General features: G+C 59.2%; 1 protein-coding gene across 1 annotated transcript; it reads left to right on the top strand.

Moving 5' to 3' along the window:
- The first annotated feature begins 5,013 nt into the window (after window positions 1–5,013).
- TTC31 (tetratricopeptide repeat domain 31) lies at window positions 5,014–16,376 on the top strand. The gene is made up of 16 exons (XM_053254581.1): window positions 5,014–5,539; window positions 5,902–6,215; window positions 6,528–6,611; window positions 6,706–6,774; window positions 6,968–7,138; window positions 7,611–7,727; window positions 8,611–8,665; window positions 8,988–9,078; window positions 11,679–11,820; window positions 11,904–12,008; window positions 12,723–12,795; window positions 12,967–13,090; window positions 13,411–13,485; window positions 13,690–13,792; window positions 15,346–15,442; window positions 15,627–16,376. Exons 1-15 carry the CDS (start codon window positions 5,449–5,451, stop codon window positions 15,436–15,438), a joined length of 1,707 nt encoding a protein of 568 aa, XP_053110556.1. The 5' UTR covers window positions 5,014–5,448; the 3' UTR covers window positions 15,439–15,442; window positions 15,627–16,376.
- The last annotated feature ends 3,919 nt before the right edge of the window (window positions 16,377–20,295 follow it).

Below are 20,295 nucleotides of genomic sequence, written 5' to 3'. Positions count from 1 at the left end.
CAGGCAGAGTGGCAGCCCTTGGCTTAGAGCTTGAGGCCATGCCGGATGGGAGGGGGTCCTCTCTCAGCCCTCCCCTTTCCCAGAAGGGCTGGGCCAGGCAGGGGCCTTGGGCTCTCCTTGGAATGCCATTCTGCCACCTGGCTGGGTCACGGGAGGATTTCTTCGGTCCGGGCTGGGTTGTTCCCTGGGCCCAAGAGGCAGGTTGTCATTCCACCCGCTTCCTGCCGCCGCCTCCAGCCAGCTCTCTGCCACAGCCGAGGCCGCCCACCGCCACTCAGTAGCGGCTGGTTCGGATGTGCTGGGCAACCCAGGCTGCTCCTCTCTTTCCTGCCTCACCTGTGCTGCCTGCAGCTCTACCTGACAACTGGCCAGCCTGCAGGCCATGCGAGGGCTGTCCTTGGGGCAGGGGCAAGCAGGGTGATTGCCCCAGGCCCCACTCTTTTCACTCCCACCAACATTCACTGGAAGGGGGCCCTGCACTGGCTAATTTGCCCCAGGCCCGGCCCCCTGGCCAATGCCACTCTTGGGTGGGGCGGGAGAAAGAGGAGCTGCCTCATTTAGGACCACACACCCCACCCCACCCCGCTCATTAGGATGAGCCACAGCTGCTGGCAATGAGGATTCGAAGCCGGATGTCCCACATGCACACAGTTTCCGATCTCCTGGGAAGGGTCTTGAGATCCTACTATGGGAGATGTTGGAATTGCCAGAGACCCCCATTCCCTCTACCCATACACCCATTGTCATGGGAGCTGCCAGATACACCAAGCAGCCTCTGAAGTGGCAAGTCCCAGGGCTGTTTGGGCTACTAGAGAAAGGTGCAGCAACGTGTGCCCCCCCGGGCTGCTTCGTGGCACACCAGCTGCCCAGACTGAGGGCAACGGAGCCCCTGCACCACCTTGGAAGGCCTGCCCAGAGTGCTGGGAAGTGGAGCTCTTCTCAATGCATCTACCCTGGAGCTCTCAAGAAAGGGCGGCATCTCTCTGGAAGGGTCCTCCTCCCAGCACTGAGAAAGACACAATGCTGGGTGGAGCTCAGCATAGTGAGGAACAGCAAAGCCCTTGCTCAGCCTAACAGGCCATGGTGGGGGAGGGGGCCTGCCTGGGGGGCCTGTCCGCCATGAATTTGTCTCCACCCCTTTTGAAGCCATCCAAGCTGGTGGCCATCTCCACATCCCGTGGCAGAGAATTCCATAGATTAATTATGCGCTGTGTGAAGAAGTACTACCTCTGGGTGTTCCAAAACCTGCAAGCCTTCAGTTTCATGGGGTGACCCGTTTCTAGTGTTGTGAGAAAGGGAGATTTCTCTCTGTTCACACTCTCCACATCATGCATACTTTTATACATCTCAATCATGTCTCCCCTTAGTCATCTCTTTTCCACACTAAAAAGCCCCAGGTGTTGTAGCCTTGCCTCATAAGGAAGGTGCTCCAGGCCCCTGACCATCTTGGTTGCGCTCTTCTGCACCTTCTCCAGTTCTACAATATCCTTCTTATGATACAGTGACCAAAACTGAACACAGTACTCCAAATGTGGCCGCACCATAATTTTTATAAGGGCATTATAATATTTTTATTTTCAACCCCCTTCCTAATGATTCCTAGCATGGAATTAGCTTTTTTCTCAGCTGCCACACACTGTAACGACACTTTCAATGAGCTGTCCACCATGACCCCAAGATCTCTCTCCTGGTTAGTCACTGACAGCTCACATCCTATCAGTGTATATGTGAAGTTGGGTTTTTTGCCCCAGTATGCATCACATTGTACATGCTCACCTTGAACCGCATTTGCCATTTTGTTACCCACTCAGAACGGATTTTGAGACTATTAAGGATTCTAAAAGTATTAAAGGGATACTATCAAAAATGTATGGCTATATTATTGATAGTAAGAAAAACAGAAAGGATGTTACAGGTTAGGATACTGAACAATGATTGGAGTTCTGTTTTTACAAGTTTTACATCTGTTTTACATTGCCTGCAGGGATTATTATATTTGTATAATTTTATTTATTTATTTATCATATTATTATACTGCCCAAAACGTACGTCTCTGGGCAATTTACAACAAAGCAAACAAACAACAACAGAAAAAGTTAAAACTTTAGTTAAAATAAACAACAGAAGAATTAAAACATTAGTTAAAACAAAATAGATGATACAGAAAAAGTTAAAACATTACAACAATTTAAAATTTCACAATATTAAAACAATGTTAAAACTATTAAAACAATATTTAATTAAAAGCCTGGGTGAATAGATGTGCATTTAAAGATTTTGTAGAAGTTTTCAGAGAAGGGGAGGCTCTTATTTCAGCAGGGAGTGCATTCCAAAGCTTTGAGGCAGCAGCAGAGAAGGCCTGTCCCCAAGTAGCCACCAAACGAGCCGGTGTCAACTGCAGATGGATTTCTCCTGATGATCTCAATGGGAAGTGGGGTTCATGACAAAGAAGATGTTCTCTTAAATACCAAGGGCCCAAGCTGTTTAAGGCTTTATAGGTTATGATCAGCACCTTTTATTTTGCCCAAAAATTTACTGGCAGCCAGTGCAAATCTTTCAATATGGGAGTAACATGGTCTCTCCAAGATGACCCAGAGACCAGCCTGGCTGCCGCATTCTGGACCAATTGTAGTTTCCAGACTACATATAAGGGCAGCGCCACATAGAGCGCATTGCAGTAATCCAGTCTGGAGGTTACCAGCAGATGTACCACTGTTCTGAGGTCATTTTATCTCAAGACAGCTGGCGTATCAGCCAAAGATGATAAAAGGCACCTCTGGCCACTGCCTCAACCGGGGACACCAGGGAGAGGCTGGGATCCAGAAGCACCCCCAGACTGCATACCTGTTCCTTCCAGGAAGTGTGACCCCATCCAGAAGAGGCAGATCAAACTCATCTCCCGAGTTTCGACCCTGCACAACGAATACCTGTGTTTTATCTGGATTCAGTCTGTTTGTTATCCCTCATCCAGCCCATCACTGCCTCCAGGCAGGCATTTAGGGTGGTTATGCCCCCTCCTGATGACGTTGACATGGAGAAATAGATTTGGGTGTCATCAGGATACTGATAGCACCCTGCACCAAATCCCCTGATGATCTCTCCCTGCGGTTTCATGTAGATGTTAAACATCAGAGACAATACGGAGCCCTCAGGGATACCATACGAAAGTTCCAATTTTGAAGAACTACAGTCTCCAAGAGACATCATCTGGCATCTGCCTGTGAGATAGAAGCAGAACCACTGTAAGACAGTGCCACCCAATCCCACCTCCTTCAAGCGACCCAGCAGGATACCATGGTCAGTAAGTACTGAAAGCCACAGAGATCCAAAAGGACCAACAGAGTCACACTCCTCTGTCAATTCCCAATTGGAGATCATTCATCAGGCTGATCAAGGCACTCTCCACCCCATAGCCCATACAAAAGACAGTTTGAAATAGGTCTAGATAATCAATTTCCTCCAAGACTGTCTGGAGCTGAGAGGCCACCACACTCTCAATAACTTTGCTCAGCCACGGAAAATTGGAGACAGGCCTGTAGTGGCTAAGCTCTGAGGGATCCAATGCAGGCTTCTTCAGAAGTGGTCTAATAATTGCCTCCTCAAGACAAGGAAGCATCCTGCCTTCCCTCAGAGAAGCATTTATAATCTCTACCAGGCTTTCTACAACAACCCCCCTGCCAGATAGTATAAGCCATGTCAGGCAAGGGTCAAGAGAACAGGTGGTAGGCCGCACCGTTCCAATCAGCTCATCCACATCCTCAGGAGTCATAAACTGGAATTGATCCAACCTAACCACACAAGCAGAGTTGCTGGACACCTCCACATCCGACACTGAAGTAACTGTGGAGACGGAATCTAAGTCGGCCCAAATACGTTGGAGATATGGTTCAGAGATGGTAGATACCTCACGTATGAGGTGGACATGTCCAAAAATATATAGATTTGGATTTTTGGATATATAGACCCTAACCCTAACCCTGCAACTTCAGCGAGCCCCTGCCAGCTAGTGTAGTCAGTGCTGAACGAGATGGACCCAGGCTCTGACCCTGAAGAAGGCAGCTTCCTAGCTTCCTACAGAATACAGCACCATTGACCAAACTGACTGAGCTAAGGAATGGAAGACAAAACAATAAATAAATAAAAATTAAAATCAGTATATTTTAAACAGTGGAAACCCTTTTATCAACTAGGGGAGTTGATAATATAGCACACATATCAATATGTACAACTATTTTTCTTTATAAGAAGATAAACAGACGAATTAAAATGTGTCCTTTCTCCTCTCCAGGTGATTGTATATAATATGGGATATTTGTTTTAGAAATAGTTTGAAAATGAAAAGCGATATACATAAATCATTACAACTCATATATAAATAAATAAATATACATGATGATTATAAGAGCTTAAAAAGAGGGACAGATGATGATCGATGGAACTTGCAGCCCCAGGAAGAGGCGGCTGGGGGGGGGGTGGCAGATGGGCCAGGGCGGCGGCTGCTCCTCCGGGCCTCTGGGGGGGGGGTGTCGCGGGGCGGGGGCGCCCTCCTCTCCCGCTTGGGCCGGCCTGACTGGAGCCGGGACGGGGGGAGGGCGCCGCCACTGCCGCCCGGAGCGGCTTTTGCACGTCTCTCGCCTCCCCGCAACCGCCGGCTGGCCGTTCCCCAGGTGGAGCTTCACGGTTAATCGCCCCGCATCCCCTGTCGAGTGGCCAGCCTGCAGGGAGCGCGGCGGCTCTCAGGAGCGATGTGGCGCAGCCCCCACCAACCTAACTTGAGCCAGCCTGGTGTAGTGGTTAGAGTGCTGGACCAGGACGGGGAGACCCGAGTTCAAATCCATTTCATTCAGCCATGAAACTAGCTGGGTGACTCTGGGCCAGTCCCTTCCCTCTCAGCCTAACCTACTTCACAGGGTTGTTGTGAAAGAGAAACTTAAGTATGTAGTGCACTGCTATGAGCTCCTTGGAGGAAGAGCGGGATATAAATGTTAATAACAACAACAACAACAACTTCGGCCTCCGCCGCCTCCTGGTGGGGAGAGGGAGCATCTTCCGTGCCGGCGGGGCCTCCTCATCCAAGATGGCGCCCAGGGCGGCCCTGAGCGCCCACCCACGGCGGCCAAACCCTTCCCGGAAGCGAGGTTGTGTCCGCCCTTTCCGGTTCCGGGAGGAAGACTCGGGCTGCGTGGAGCGGGAGGCCACGCCCCCCAGGCCGGCTCCGGGGAAGCGCGGGAGGCAGGCGTCGGCGGCGTCGGCGGAAGCAGCCACAGCAACCGAAGGGCGCGCGCCAGCCTCTCCCGGGTCGCGGGAAGCAGCAGCAGCAGCAGCAGCAGCGCCTCCCGGCGGCCCCGCCCCCGCCTCCGCCCTCCCTGCCTCCGCAGCCTCGGCGGCCTTCCGGCTCGCCTGTGCCGGGCCACGACGCGGGGAGCAGAAGCGCCCGCCCCGCCCGGCATGTTGATGCAGCAGCTGCTGGCCGTGCAGCAGCAGCAGGGGGCCTACGCCCGGCACGAAGCCCTCCGGCGCCTCGGCCGCAGGTGCCCCGGTGAGCGGGGCGGGGCGGGGCGGGATATGCAGCGCCCCCAGCACCGGCCAGGCAATGCTGCCGCTGGCCCAGGGCCTTCGGCCTGACACCCCTCGGCCTGCCAGGGCAGTAGGGCAGCCCCCGCGCCCTGGGGGCAATCGAGGAGCTCCTCTTGCCCGCAGCAGGCTATCTGGGCAGCCAGAGGCCTGCCTGGCAGCCCTTTCCAGCCGGCCGGGCAGCACTTTGTGAACTCTGCCGCGGCGGAAGCGGTAGCCTGAGGCCCGGCCCCTGCCAAGGGATCCTCCGGCCAGGTGCCCCCCCCCCGCTTTCTTCAGGCCTGCTCCCCGCACTCCGCTCACCCCTGCCCTGTGGTTGCCTCTCAGACCTAAATGGGGAGCCGTGCTGGTACTGCGAGGAGGAGGAGGGCGACCGCTACTTCAACTATGAGGACTGGGAAGGCAGCAGTGAGGAGGCGGCCGAGGAGGAGGAGGAGGATGAGGACAATCAGGAGGAGAAGGTGGCCACGGCGGCGGCCGGAGCAGGGCGGAGTGCCAGTCCAGCCACCTTCTGCGGCTTTAAGAGATCCTTCCTCTGCAAGCCCTCTGCAGCCCCCGCACCAGCCAGCAGCAGCAGCAGCAGCCCAGACTGCCCATTGCTGGGCATTGCTGTGCCCCTGAGGCAGCAGCTCACAGCTGAGGTGAGGCTGCCGCTAGCCCAGCCTGGTGCTCCCCTCCCTGCCCGGGCACAGCCCTCCCCTTCCTTTCCCACACCTTCTCGTCAGGCAGGATTCTTGTGGGGCTTCTCTTCTCTCTTTCCCCCCCCACTCCGTATCTTCTGCTTGAAACTCTCGCAAACCTGATCTGCAGCAAGACAGCCTTTCACTCCCCGGCGGGCTCCTGCCTTTCTGGCCCTGCTTTTTCTCTGCCCCCAGTGGCTGTGTGGGACCGGGGGGCCTCTGGAAGTGCCTGCTTGGCATGCGGAGGGGACTCACCGGTCTGCGTTTCTTCAGGAAGCACAAAGGAACGCAGAGGAGCTTGTGGCTGAGGAGGAGCGCGTCAAGAAGAAGGCTGAGAAGAAAAGGATGAAGAAGAAGGTAATGCGCTAGCCAGGCAGTGGCGGCGGGTGGCCTGCAGGAGGCTGCCCCTGCCGGGCGGGCTCTGGCTTGACACTTTCTGTCTCCTCTTCAGAGGCAAAAGGACAGGAAGAGGCAGGAGAAGCGGGAGCAGCAGTTGCAGGCGGGGAGCAGCGCGCAGGCCGTGAGTGGCGATGGCCCCCGCCCCCCCATGGCCCAAGGAGCCCCTGCCCTGGGGCGAGGCACGCGGCCCCCTTGCGCTCCCCTCCCAGCGGCAGGCCCCTCTCCAGAGCTGCTGGGCTTGCTGGGAGGGAGTGGCCCCCAGAGAGACAGCTGGCCGCGTCCCTTGCTGCAGCTCTGTTTGGTTTTGCTTGCAGGAGGCGTCTCCACACAGCCCAGGCGCCCAGGAGCCAGACCCCCTGGCTGCCCTTCCAAGGGCCGTGGGGCCTGCCTTGCCTGGCTCGGAGGAGAGCTCCACCCAGGACCCCAGTGAGAGTCTGGCCTCCCCAGGCAGGAGCCCCAGCAGGAGTACAGAGGAGGAGACTGAAGTGAGCTGCTGCCACTGCTGCTGTCCCCGGGGCCAGCGGTGGGGCGGGGGAGGCAGCCTGAGGCGCTTGGCAGCAGCTGCAGCTTCTGTCCCCCTCAGCAGGGCTGCTGCGTGCTGGCGTTTGGCCCCTGTGCCTGGAGGCGGAGAGGGGAGTGTCTGCTCTGCAGGCCTGCAGGTGGTTTGGACTCGGGGGGCCCCTGCTCTGTGTGTGCCTGTGTGCCTACACAGACATCTGGCCGTGTGTGGCTTCTGTCTGTGGCTGTAGCCATCCTCGCGGCGTGGCGGGTGAAGCCCTGCTGCCCTTCAAGCTGTCTGGCTGAGGTTGGGGCCTGGTGCCAGATGTGCGTGTAGTGGGAGCTGGTGCCCCTCTTCGGCTTGGGGGAAGGCCTTCCTTCTTGGCAAAAGGGTCCCTGGGAAGCCAGCCCTGCTTGGGCTGCGGGATAGAGGCCGCCTTCCCTGTTCCTCATCCACAGGAGGAGCTTGATCTGACCAGCACCTTTGTCTCGAAAGCTCGCCTCAAGGTGGGCACCAAGCCGCCCCTGCCGCGGAAGGAGAAAGCAGCCAGGCCTGAGGCGAAGGAGCGGCAAGAGGTGAGGGCGGCCCTTGTGCTGGGGGGTGTCCCCTCATTCTTCACTCTTGTGCAGCCACTCAGTCCGTCCAGCCTTAGTCTTGCCCAGACGAAAGCAGAGCAGCTGAAGCGGGGCTTTCTGCAGGGAGGCACAGCTGGGCAAGTGCTGGCCCTGCCCGGCCCATGGGATGCCGCAGGCCTGGCACCAGGGCCGTAGCAAGGTTGGAGGGGGCCCAGAGATGAGATTTTAAGATGGGCTCTAGAACATCCTCCTACATTATTTTTTAAAAGGTTTTGTGGATTGTGGGCGATGCAAGTCACTGAATGGTCCTCGGGAAAGACCTGCTGTTCTGGTAGCTCCAGCTCTTCACACTCACCTCCACTTTGGAGGAAGAATTCAACGGAAGGAAGCCCGGGAGGCTGGGGGGGGCAGTCATGTGACTTGCCTCTGGAGGGCCCCCCAAGGCAGTTCTCCTGCCTCTCCTCTGGCTCACTGCTGACACAGTTGCAATGGGCAGGGACCGGAGGGAGGGAGGGCCTCTGGGGCAACACCTTCCCCAGGGAGCTGCATTGGGCCTCCTGCTTGAGGTCTTTAGCCAGCCCTTAGGAGCAGAGCTTTGAATTGGTTTTGTTGAACCCTGCTGCTCTTAGAGATTCTTGCTTGACTGATGTGGCTGGTTTTAACCATTTATTCTGCCGCTTGTCAAGGCTTGTATCTTTTTGTTTGGTCGTTGTATCATTTGTGGCTTTGGGAAGCCTCTTCTATAAACGATAACCTAATCTGAACATCTCCAAGTGGGGCTGCCGGAGCCCGGCAGCCACCTTATCTTGGAGGCATGAGATGGGCTGGACCTTCCCAGTGGCATGAGGGACCCCACGGCCTCACGCTCTGCTTTCTCTTTCAGCTTCCAAGGCCTGGGCTCCAGATGCCTCCTGTGGAGCAGAGCCTGGTGCTGGCAGGTGGGCACAGCGGGTGGCAGTGTAGGAGTGTAGGGGTCCTCCCTCCTCCGCTCCGTCTTCTCTCTCCCCCTCCATTCCCCCAGAGGAAGTTCTTGTGCCTCTCCTCTACCATGGGAGGAGGGATGAGGGCAGATCAAAACCCTGCGCTTTTTGTCCTGGGGGACCTCCTTGTCATCTTTTCCTGAAGGTGTCTTGGAGGCATTTAGCAGGACTGCCACTTGGCTTCAAGATATGCCCCCCCCCATGGGGGAGGGGTTGGCGGGTAGAGGAGGGATTCCAGGCCCCTTCTGTGACAGGTCTCTACATCCTCCCCACCCCCCAGATTGCGGGAATGAGACGGCCAAGCGTGGATGCTATCGGGAGGCTGTGCTGCTGTTCACGGAGGCGGTCAAGCTGAATCCCCGAGAATACAGGTGAGCTCTGGAGCGAGAGGGGATTGGCTGGCATTTGGCCTCCGCTGTCTGAGCTCCAGCTCTGAGGTCTGCCACTGCCTCGAGGCCAGCTGAGCTGGGAGTCTGGGTTGTCTCCACACAGGCTGCAGAGGTCCCAGGCACCTTCTGTGGGCTGACCTGCCTCTTCCTCCCGCCGCTGCCACATGGGCAAAAATGTGTCGCAAGGCTCCAGACTGGGGGGTCTCACACTTTGACCATTATGGCCGGGGAGATGGGAGTTGCATTCTGGCCTCATCTGGGGAGCAAGGTGGAGGGCCCTGGTCCGGACTGGGGTCATTGACTGAGCCACAGCTCTTCTGTTGCCATTTTAAGCCGTGGTTCCAGTTTCCTGCCTCTACCTTTTATCTCCCTTCAGGTTTCCCAGGACTGGCGTGTATGGTCAGTTTCCATGCCCTTTGCAAGGCGTTAGCGTTGGCCCCCCGTTCCCCTGCGTAAAATCCGTTTTCCCCTCTTGGTAGTTTTTGGGTTTTCTAATCCCTCCCTTTTATTTCAAAGAGCTCAGGCTGACTCTTCAGTCTCCTGATGAGCTTATGAGGCAGGTTGCTTGAGAGTCACTTTGTGGGGGAGAGGAGAACAAAGCCCTCCCCGGATGCTGATACTGCCCGGGCTCTCTGGGAGGCTTGGGTGCCACCGGGCTTCCTCCGTGGCAGCCTGAACCAGTGGGGCGCCTGCCAAAAGAAGACTTGGAGCCCCAAATGGGATTTCATTGCTGAATCGCTGTTGTCAACAGGCAGGCCCTTTGGACTCCGGATCCAGTTGCCCTGAGACCTGTATGGAGCTCAGATGAAACCTTTCTGTTTAGGAGGGGCTGCTCCTTGTGAGCTGGGGAATCACTGTTCTTCTTTCCCAGCAGCTTCCGCCATTTACTGCAGATGCACATTTTCATTGCCTGCCTTTCCTCCTCCCCCTCAAGCCCTACAGAGCAACTTAAGTACACAACAGCCCTGCTAGATCAGGCCCCAAACCCCTCCAGTCCAGCATCCTGTTTCACACAGTGGCTCACCAGATGCCTCTAGAAAGCCCACAAGCAAGAGGTGAAGGCCTGCCCTCCCTCCTGCTGTTGCTCCCTCGCAACTGGTATTGAGAAGCATTGTGCCTCTGAGCCTGAAGGTGGCCTATAGCCGCTAGACTAGTAGCCATTGATAGGCCGTGGATTTGTCTAAATCCCATTTTAAAGCTATCCAAGCTAGTGGCCGTCACCACAGCCTGTGGCAGAGAAATCCATAGATTAATTATGTGCTGTGTGAGAAAGTCCTTCCTTTTGTTGGCCCTAAAATGCCCAGCCTTCAGTTTCATGGGATGACCCCTTGTTCTAGTGTTGTGAGAGAGGGAGAAAAATTTCTCTCTGTACGCTCTCTCTAATCAACCTGACGCAGCAGGGAAATGCTTGACTAATAAGTAGAAGGTTGCTGGTTCGAATCCCCGCTGGTACTATATCAGGCAGCAGTGATATATGTCCTTTTCACAGCTGCCATTCACTGAGTTGACACTTTTAATGAGCTGTCCACCACATCCCCAAGATCCCTCTCCTGGTCAGTCACTGACAGCAAAGACCCCATCAGCATATATGTGAAGTTTTGCCCCAATATGCATCTACACTTGCTAACATTTAACCATAATTGCCATTCTATCACCTACCCCCCAATTTGGAGAGCTCTATTTGCAGCGCCTCACAATCTGTTTTGGATTTCAAAACCCTAAATGGTTTAGTGTCATCTGCAAATTTGGCAACTTGGCTGCTTACCCCGACTTCTAGGTCATTTATGAACAGGTGAAAGAGTACAGGCCTCAGTAGAGATCTCTGGGGGAACCCACTTCTTACTTCCCTTCATTGTGAAAACTCTCCATTTATTCCCACCCTCCGTTTCCTGTCCTTCAACCAATTACCGATCCACACATGAACCTGTCCCCTTCCCCTTATCCCATGACTGCTAAGTTTACTCAAGAGCCTTTGGTGGGGAACTTGGTCAAAAGCTTTTTGTAAGTCCAGGTAGACTATGTCAACTGGATCACCTTTATCCATGTGGCTGTTGTCACTCTCAAAGAACTCCAGAAGGTTAGCGTGGCAAGACTTTTCCTTGCAACAGCCATGCTGGTTCTCCTTCAGCAAGGCCCGTTCTTCTATGTATTTATCAATTTTGTCCTTAAGTATGCCTTCCATCAATTTACCTGGCACCAAAGTTAAGCTAATTGGTCTGTAATTTCCCAGATCCCTCCCTTTTTGAAAATTGGAATTGCATTTGTTACTTTCCAGTCCTCTGGTACAGAGCCTGATTGTAGGGACAAGTTGCATATTTTAAGCGCCGTCTCCCTCTTCGCACAGGCACAACGGCCATGCCATGGGGTGGGGGTGGGCAGGGGTTTCTGCCCCCGTGCACAGGAAAGCTGGAAAGTGGCTGGCCAGTTCTGGGGAGCTGAGTCCAGCATGGCTGTTGCAAGGGCAAGTCTTGTTTCGCTGGAAGGCCCTTCCTGCACCCCATTTCTTCGCTCTGAGGAGGGCTCGAAATGCGGGGGCCAGAAGAGGCCTGTGTGCCTCCTAACCGGGGCTCTTCCCTCCCCAGGTTCTTTGGGAATCGCTCCTTCTGCTACGAGAGGCTGCAGTGCTACATGGAGGCTTTGTGCGATGCCCAGCTGGCCCTCAGCTTGCAGCCTGGCTGGCCCAAAGGCCTCTTCCGGCAGGGCAAGGCTCTCATGGGCCTCAAGGTATTGATGGGGGGCGGGGGGGTGTCCCTCTGGCTGAGTTGAGCGGGGACTGAGCCCTCCCTCTGCCCTTCCCCCCCCCCCAGCGCTTTGCAGAGGCTGCCAGGACCTTCGAGGAGCTGCTGCGGCTGGACGGTTCCCGGAGCGATGCCGCTGTCCAACTGGAGAAGTGTCGCATTCAGTTCCGGCTGGTGAGTGGGGCAGAGGCTGGCTGCTCCTGCCCTTGGGGAGCTGCCTGGTGCCTGGTGGGACCGTGTCTCCCGGGTGGCGGCAGGGTGTGTACCGGAGCCATCTGGGCTGTTAGTAGTTTGGGTCTCACCCTGGCGGCATCTCCAAGGTAGCAGGGCTGAGAGAGACTCCTGCCTGCAACCTGGGAGAGCTGCTGCCAGTCTGTGAAGACAATCCTGAGCGAGCTGGACCAAGGGTCTGACTCAGTCGATGGCAGCTTCCTCTGTCCCTGTGAAGCAAGGCTGTCAGCTGATGCAGAGCTCTTCTCCCCGAAGGGGCGTCTGCTTTGTGTGCAGACGCCCCAAGTTTTAATCCCTGGCAGCCTCTCCAGGCAGGGCTGCGGGAGGCCCTTCCGGGCCTGGAGACCTGGGGAGCTGCTGCTGCCGCCGCCCAGTGCTGCCAGTGGCTGCCTCTCGGCATAAGGCCGCCTTGTCTGTTCCCCGCGAAGGGGGCTGTGCAGGACCAGGCTGGCTGGCTCACCCAGGCTTCCCTCCGATCTGGTGCTCCAGGCAGCACAGTAGTGCCTTGTGGGTGCCTGGCCTCTGCGGCATGCTTTGCAGGGGACGAGCCATCAGCCCAGCTGTCCGGGCAGCGAGGGCTCCACCCAGGCCCTGCCGGTTGACCCTGCGGCTGCCTCTGCTAGGTGGGTGACGGTCCTTCCTTCCTTCCCCCGACAGGAAAATGGCTTCAGCCAGTACCACCCTCCTGAGTGGGGTGTCGTGGCCCGCGATGCCCGGCTGCTTCTGCCTGGTAAGGTGGTGCCTCTCTCTGGGGCGGAAGGGCTCCCAGGGTCAGGGAGCCCGGGCGGCCCCTGGGTAGGAACAGCGGGTTGCCGTGTGTGGGGCGCATTGCAGGCACTGCTCTACAGCGGGGCCTCCGGTGGGGCCTGAGGTGTGTGTTGGTCTCTTCTGTCCTGGCCAGGGGATCAGCGAGGAGGCCGCCCAGCAGGAGCAGGCCTGGCCTCGGTCACCATCACCAGCTCGAAGTGCAAGGCGGCAGCGGCTGCACCACTGCCACCCCCCCCAGCTGCACACGCCCCTGCCAGGTGAGGGAGGGAGCCTGCCCCTTCCCGCTTGGAGGCTTCTCGGAGGGGGGGGGGGCAGAGGGGAGGGAGGGTGGGGCCGGCTTTGCTCGCAGCTGCTCCCAAAGGGCTGGAGAGCCTTGCCTGGTGGCCTCGGGCCGTGTCCGTGCCCCGGGCTGCAGCATCTCTTGGACTCAAGTCGGTCTCTGCACAGAAGAGGCTTGTTTGGTCCGCCGGCTTGCTGCTGCTTGACTGGCACCAGCTGCCCCTCCCGGGAGAATTCCTTGGGTCCTGAACTTCTCTCCGCCCTTGAGGGTGTCGGTGACCGGCGTACTTGCTTGCAGGGAATGGTTTGCCGTGTGGGTGGGGAACCTCACGCCTCGGATCACCCAGGAGGTCCTGCTGCACTACTTCCGCCCGTAAGTGCCCCCCCCTTTCCCTGGGAAGATTGGCTGGCCCCTTCCCTCCGCCCCCTGGGCGCTGCTGCAACACCCTCCCCCCCCGGCATGATCCTTGCATGAAGGGGGGGTTGGGGAGCCCTCTCCCCAGTGCCGGAAGTGGGGCTCTGCAATGGGGTGTGGCCAAGCCTGGCTCTGGGCTGCCCCACTCTCCTCTGTACGCAGGTTTGGGCCCATTGACTCCATCCGCCGCCTCCCCCGCAAGTTCTGTGCCTTCGTCAACTACACCCGCAGGGAGGCGGCCGAGGAAGCCTACAAGGCGCTGCAGGTGAGGAGGGGCTTTTGTGCCAGGCCCCGCCTGGTGGGGTGCTGGCGGCTTCCTTGGCATGCTGGGAGGCCGGGTGGGGTGGCAGGGTGGCTCTGCGTCAGGGCCGGGGTCCCCAGCTCCTGTGTCTTGGGAAGAGAGGGGCCGTCTGCCGGTTAGCCCAGTCTGGAGCACGGCCTCTGGGTCTCCTGCTGCTAGAGAGAAGTGGGCACTGTGAGGGGGAAAGGTGCTTCCATGGGGTGGGGGCAAGGAGAAGAGTTGCACTCCCCCCCTCCCCCATCTGCACTCCCCCCCTCCCCCATCTGCACTCCCCCCCTCCCCCATCTGCACTCCCCCCCTCCCCCATCTGCACTCCCCCCCTCCCCCATCTGCACTCCCCCCCTCCCCCATCTGCACTCCCCCACATAGAAAAGAATAAATCAGTAAGGTGGCCCCCTGTCCCCAAAGGGCTCACAGTCTAAAAAAGGAACACTAGATAGAGCCCAGCGCCCGCCACTGGAGGGATGCCGTGCTGGGGCCGGAGAGGGCCAGTTGCTCTCCGCCTGCTCAGTCGCCACTTCTAAAGGGTGCCTCTTGCTCAGTGCTCGGAGGTAGGGAGCTGAAGGCAGAGTGGAGGCCTTTTCCAAAAGAGCAGCCAAGAGGGCTCCTTCTGCTCCTGTGGGTGGGTGGGTTGCCTGAAAGAACAGCGAGGCGGCCCAGTTTGTGGATGATGCCAGATTAATCAGGAGAGGAGACACCCCAGCAGGCGATGGAGAGCTGCAAGAGGAGCTCTGGGTGAATGGGCACCAGCACTCCCCAGCCAGGATCTTGGCAAGCATGGGTCAGGGCGGGGCACATGGGGCCAGCTGCCTCTCAGTGCCCTAGACGGTCAGGGGGCCTGAACGGTCAGCCCAGCGGCATCCGGTGAGACTGGAGGCTGGCCCAGAGAGGCCTCCTTGGGCCTGATCCCGCAGGGCTCTTCTTCGGTTCTTACTAACCAGGATGGAAGGCGTTCTTGGGGTCCTGCTAGATAGTGCTCTGAACAGTTCTGGTTTCCCGGTCCTGAAAAGGGTGTTGTGGGTCTGGAAGGGGGGAGAAAAGGGGGACCCAAATGATTGGGGGGTAGATGTGTGTGAGTGAGCATCTTCCCTGCGAGGAGAAGCTGATGTGTGCAAGGCTTTTGAGTTTAGGAAAAAATGAGAGCGGGGTGGGGGGGCCATCATAGAGGCTTGTAAAAGGGGTGGGGGGTGGGGCTTTTGCCTTCTCCTAGAACTGGGAGAAATGGGCTGGGAGGAAGCCCCTCTGGGCCCAGAGCAAACCTGACTGGCGGGATTCTCTGCCAGGGGAGGTGGCCGCCTTCAGAGGGCCTTAGACCCATCCATGCCTGGGTGGCTGTGGCGGCTGCGGAGCGGGGCCTTGGCCTCTCCCTCCCTCTTTGGGGCCACTGTGGGGAACAGGCTGCTGGGCCAGGTGGGCTTCTGGCCCGGCCGAGCAGGGCGGGGCTTACGCCAGTGGGCCAAAGGCAGCCGCCGGGGAGAGACCTGACGGCCAGGGCTCTGCTTCTCTTTCCTGCCCAGGGCGCGGAAGTGGAAGGAGCCCGACTGCTGCTGCAGCTGAAGCACCCCGTGCATGCCACGCCTGCCCCCGCCAAGGCACCCAGCAGCTTCTGAAGTGGTAGGCTGGGGCACGTGGGGGGCTCTGTGTGCAGAATCACAGGTGCCAGCGGCAGGCAGGTCTCCCCTCCCCACTCCCGGGGTGGGTGGCAGGTGGCCCTTCTGTAAAGTGGTGTGTGTGTGGGGGGGGGCAGTTGGTTCCTGGGTGGACCCTAGTCATTGAGCACGTCCCCTCCGCCCCCCAGGGAGCCGGCCTGCCCTACCTCCCCAGCCTTGCAAGACTGTTCCTGGCAAAGTGCTGGCCACGCCACTGGGCATCTCGGCAGCAATGGACCCTCCTTGGAGCAGAGCCCCTGCCAAGAAGCTGCCGCAGCCATGACCGCCGCGCGCTGGACTCTGGAGGCAGGCGGGGGAGGCCTTTTGTGGAGGCTGGAGGGGCCCCGAGATGGACCTGGCGGTGCCTGGATTGCGGGACTTGTGCCCCCACCCCCCGATCTGCTTGGCTGTGTGAGGGGCATCTCCCTTTGGAGTCGGAGTCCTGGGAAAGGTGCGCAACTCGGTGTGGGTCTGTGACGGGCGGAGGAAGACTGAGCCGTGAAGGCACAGGGCTTGGGGGGTGAGCTCTCCGCCCCCCTCGCAGTCAGGTGTCTCTCCATCTCCTCGTCCGCCCTCTGGTGCCGTTGGGCAAATGGTCCTTCCTCAGCCTCCTCTTCTACTGCCTCTGTGGGGCTACTGTTGCTTAGGCTGGCCCTCCCCTCCATGTCTGTTTGGGAGGGGGAATGAGGAGCCCAGCTGGCTGGGTGGGTGGGTGTGTCTGTGAAATCAGCGTGGGCAGGCCAAGGAAACAGGCCTTCTCCTGCCCCCCCCCCGCCATGGGGTGGCCTGGGGGACCTGGGGGAGCAGGGGCGCCCCCTCCCTGCCCCTGCTTGGTCCATTCAGGGATTTGTGCTTGCCATCTTGTTTTACACTGTTCACAATAAAGTCGTGAAAGCGCACCCTGTGCCTGTTCTTCCCGCCTCCCTCTCCAGTCCTCGAGTGTGGGGCGGGGAGGAGAAGGGCTGCCCCTGGCCCTCCCTCACGTCTGCCAGAGGCTCTGGGGCTTCCTCCCCCTGCTTCCCATGGCCTCCCCCTCTCCGGCTCTTCCCCTGCTTTGGCTGGCTGCACCCCCGCTTAGTCCTCCCTCCCGCCAGCTCATGGCCTCCTCTCCTGCTCCCCCCCCCCCGCGTGGCTTCTCCCATCCCGTTGAGCTGGGATTATTTCCTCCTCCTCCAGCCAAGCCAGCCCCCCCCTCCTCTCCTTGCCAGGACTTGTTCTGAATGGGGCTTAGCTCCAAGCTGGGGCTTGAGGGGGCAGCCCTGGACCACTCGGCCTCCTTGAAGCACCTCTGGAGCGAGGGAAGGGTCTGGGGAGCTGCGGGCCTCACTCCCTTCCCAGCTGACTGGGAGAGGCACGGGCCTGCCCTTTGGGGTGAGTCCTTTGCACCCCAGCTGGGGTGTGGGGCAGCAGTCTCCCCCCCCCCTGCAGGTTCTGGATCTGGGGCAGGGGGTGGAAGCTGTGTGACCTAGCAGCTGCTGCTGCTGCTGCTTCCGCGGTCTCCTCCTGCCCCAATTTCATGGGGCTCCATTTCAGGTATCCACAGACTTCCGTTCCCAGGGCAGGAATGTTAGGCAGCTGGGGAAACGCAAACCTCCCCGGGGCCTTTGAAGTGGCCTGGGCTCTGCCCCCCCCCCCGGATTCCTGGCATTTCCCTGGAAGGCGGGTGCAGCTGGGGGCGGGCAGTGCGTGGGTGGGGGGGGTGACAGGGGAGCCCGAGGGCCTTCCTGCTGACCAGGAAGTGCTGTTCCAGGGTGCAGCTGCAGGGAGCGTGGCCCAGTGCCCCCTCCCGGGACCAGGCCACACCTCTTCATTCTGGGGAGGCTGCTGCCCCTCCCTGGGATGGGTGGTCCACCCCACCCCACCCCACCCCACCCCACCCCACCCCACCCTGCTGCAATTGGCCATCGCTCTGTTTTGCTCCAGCTGAGCGTGCTGGGAGAGGGGTTGGAGAAGGGCCGGTGGTGCGCTCTGAGCTGCCCCCTGGGTTGGCACACTGCAGCAGCCCGGAGTCACCGGAGCTGCGAGCCGCGTCCCTCGCCCCAGAACGTCAGGAGCCTCAAGCAGAACGCCGGCCCTGCTGGAAAGGCATCCAGGAGGGGGGAGCGCGGTCGGAGGCCCACACGCAGAGCTGCCCGTAGAAGGCGCCCTTGCCCCAGCAGCGCTCCCGAAGCCCCGGGAAGAGGCGCTCCCGAGGGGTCAGGCAAGGTTGCTCTCCGCCTTGGGCTGCCTCCCAGCTCCAGCCAGGGGCCAGGACCCTTTTCCCTGAGCCGAGCCGTGTGGCTGTCGATGGGAGGGTGCGTGGGGGCTTGGGGTGGGCGGGCCTGTGAGGCTCAAAAGGCTTCTTTGAGGCTGCTGGTTGACCTCCAGAGGGAGGACCAGAATTGGATCTGCAAGGGCGGGGGGCAAAGCAGTGGGCTGAAGTGGGACCTTTCCAAAAGATCTTCACCGGCCCATGAAAAGGCAGCAGCGACTGGGCCAGGCGGTTTCCCTGTGGCAGCAGGGCTGCTGCAGCTCCCCCGGGCCTGGGCCTGGGCCGCTGCTTCTTGGGAGCAGCTGGGTCCTGGCTGGCTTCCAAGCACCTGCCTGTTAGAGGCGCCCCCCCGCCCCCCTCTGTGTGGTGGCAGCGCTGGGAGCAAGGGCCTCCTCAGAGCAGGGCTCTCCCTCTGGGGGCAAGCAGGATTGCCTGCCCTGCAGTGCCCCCCCCCCCGAGGAGAAGCTCTTGGCTGCAGGCAGGGTCGCCAAATCGAAGGCCTCTTCTGTGAGAAGCAGCCAAATGCCGTCTCCGTGTGAGAGAAGCCAAGGATCAGGCCCAAGGCAGGCTCGGGCTGGCCCACAGGGCAACGGCATATTCCCGGCGCGTCCCATCCGTGGGGCCCCCCTGCCCCCCTCAGCAGCAGTGACTACTCCCACCCTCCGGCACCCATTGCTCTGCTCACAAGCTGGCGCCCTCCCCACATACATTCCCCTGCCCTCTCCGTGCCCCCAAGGAGGCCCTCCTCGCCCAGCATCCGGATTCCCACAGGGGCCCGCCAGATTGTGCCTCTGAGGAGCCCACAGGCAGGAGGGGGTCTGCCCTCCCTCCTGCTGCTGCTCCCCTGCCATGGGGCTGGGAGGCGTCCGAGGCAGGGGGTGCTGGGGGTCTCCTGGGGCAGCACAAATACCGAGCCCGTTTCGGAGGGGGGGGGAACCCATCCCGACCACACTGCCAGGCCTGTGCTGAAAGCGCCACCCTCCCTGGGCTGCCCTCCTCCTCCGACTTGCCCCTTCTCTTGCGTGCCCCTCTCTGTCAGTGCGGGACAGGAAGTCCTTTTGTGCTGCTTTTGCTTTTCTTGCACCTAGCAAAGTACAGGGAAAACCAGCACTAGGCCCAGCGGATGGACGGAAGGAAGGAAGGAAGGACTCCCCCTGCCGCCCCCCCCCGCAAAGGGTCCCTTGTCTGGCAGCTGAGGGGCCAGAGTGCAGGCAGGCATCCAGCGCAGCCTCCAAGCAGAAGGCCTCCCCTCCCTGGCCACCACCCTCTCCACCGACCTCATCTCTGAAGGCAGGGCAGGACCATGGAGCAGGCAGGTGACCCCCTCAAGCCCCACCCCACACGCACACACCTGGGATCGGACCAGTTGTGTCTTCAGCGGCCAGGCACTGCCCCTTTGCCTGGGTCCTGTGCGGCACCCGGTGGCGGGGGGGGGGGGGTATCCTTGCTTGGAGTGGAGCTTCACCTGCTTGGCCCCCTTCCAGCCGGGCCCTGGAGCCAGGAGCTGGGCAGTCCCTGCAGCAATTCCGTGCAGATGCTCAGCTGACTGAGCACATGAGGAGAAAGCAGGACCCTTGCCCTGGGGAGCTGACTGGACAGCCGTTCTTGTGGAGGGGCAAGGGGGGCAGAACAGGCGCTGGCTCCCAGTAAGACGCTCCCTCCTTCAGGCAGCAGGGGGCGAGCTCACCCCACACAAAGGGGAGACTTGGTGCTTCTCTCCTGGCTGCTGCCTTCCTGGGCAAGGGGCTGGGGCTGCCCAGGTCCCTGAGCACGAGTCTTCCGGAGAGAAGCAGCCACAGCTCGGCCCCGATCCTGCCTCTGGAAGCTCAGTGTTCGTGGTGGGGGCTCATCCAGGGGACATTCCCACCAGGAAGGAAGGAGATGCACTCGGCATGTCCTCTGGGTCCAGGGGGCCAAGCAGCCAGCCCAGGGGCAAGTAGAGCCACCTCCTTCCTGGGCCTCGCTGGGAGGGGGCACACATCTGGGCAAGTGAGTGAGTTGTGTCCCACTTCTTTGGGCGGGGGGAGCTTCTTCCCCCTCCCAGAGTCACCCTTGACCCCCCTTCCATGGCCTTCCAGATCCATGAATCCCATCATCGGTCGATTCTGGTCCTGCTCATGGCTGGCCTCAGCAGTCAGTACCCAGGGCTTCAGAATATGCTCTGTCTTCTGCACCCACAGCCTTGACATGGTGACCCAAGTGGGAGGAGGGCCATTAAAGTCAGCCAGGCTGGTGACTGTCACTATTTCCAGAGAATTCCATAAGATGGAAGGTGGCAGAGAATTTCATGAGATAATTATGCAGTGTGTGAAGAGGTACTTCCTTTTGTTGGTCTGAAATCTCCCAGCCTTCAGTTTCATGGGATGACCCTTGATTCTAGTGTTGTGAGAGAGGGAGAGAAATTCTCTCTGTATAATCCATGCATAATTTTAAACACCCCGATCATGTCTCCCCATAGTTGCCTCTTTTCCAAAGTAAAGAGTCCCAGATGTTGTAGCCTAGCCTCATAAGGAAGCCACTCCAGGCCCCTGATCATCTTGGTTGCCCTCTTCTGCACCTTTCCCAGT

This window comes from Hemicordylus capensis, chromosome 5, assembly GCF_027244095.1.
Source record: "Hemicordylus capensis ecotype Gifberg chromosome 5, rHemCap1.1.pri, whole genome shotgun sequence".
In the NCBI taxonomy this organism is placed as follows: Eukaryota; Metazoa; Chordata; class Lepidosauria; order Squamata; family Cordylidae; genus Hemicordylus; species Hemicordylus capensis.
Note: the sequence above shows the minus strand (reverse complement) of the source record. Positions and strands in the feature narration are given on the sequence as shown.

What these genes read in the sequence shown, in the direction of transcription:
- TTC31 (XM_053254581.1), top strand. Translation starts at nt 5,449, where the DNA reads ATGTTGATGCAGCAGCTGCTGGCCGTGCAGCAGCAGCAGGGGGCCTAC. An exon ending in CGGGGAGCAGCGCGCAGGCC is followed by an intron (nt 6,775 to 6,967) that starts GTGAGTGGCGAT and finishes TTTTGCTTGCAG; the next exon opens with GAGGCGTCTCCACACAGCCC. An exon ending in CTGAATCCCCGAGAATACAG is followed by an intron (nt 9,079 to 11,678) that starts GTGAGCTCTGGA and finishes TTCCCTCCCCAG; the next exon opens with GTTCTTTGGGAATCGCTCCT.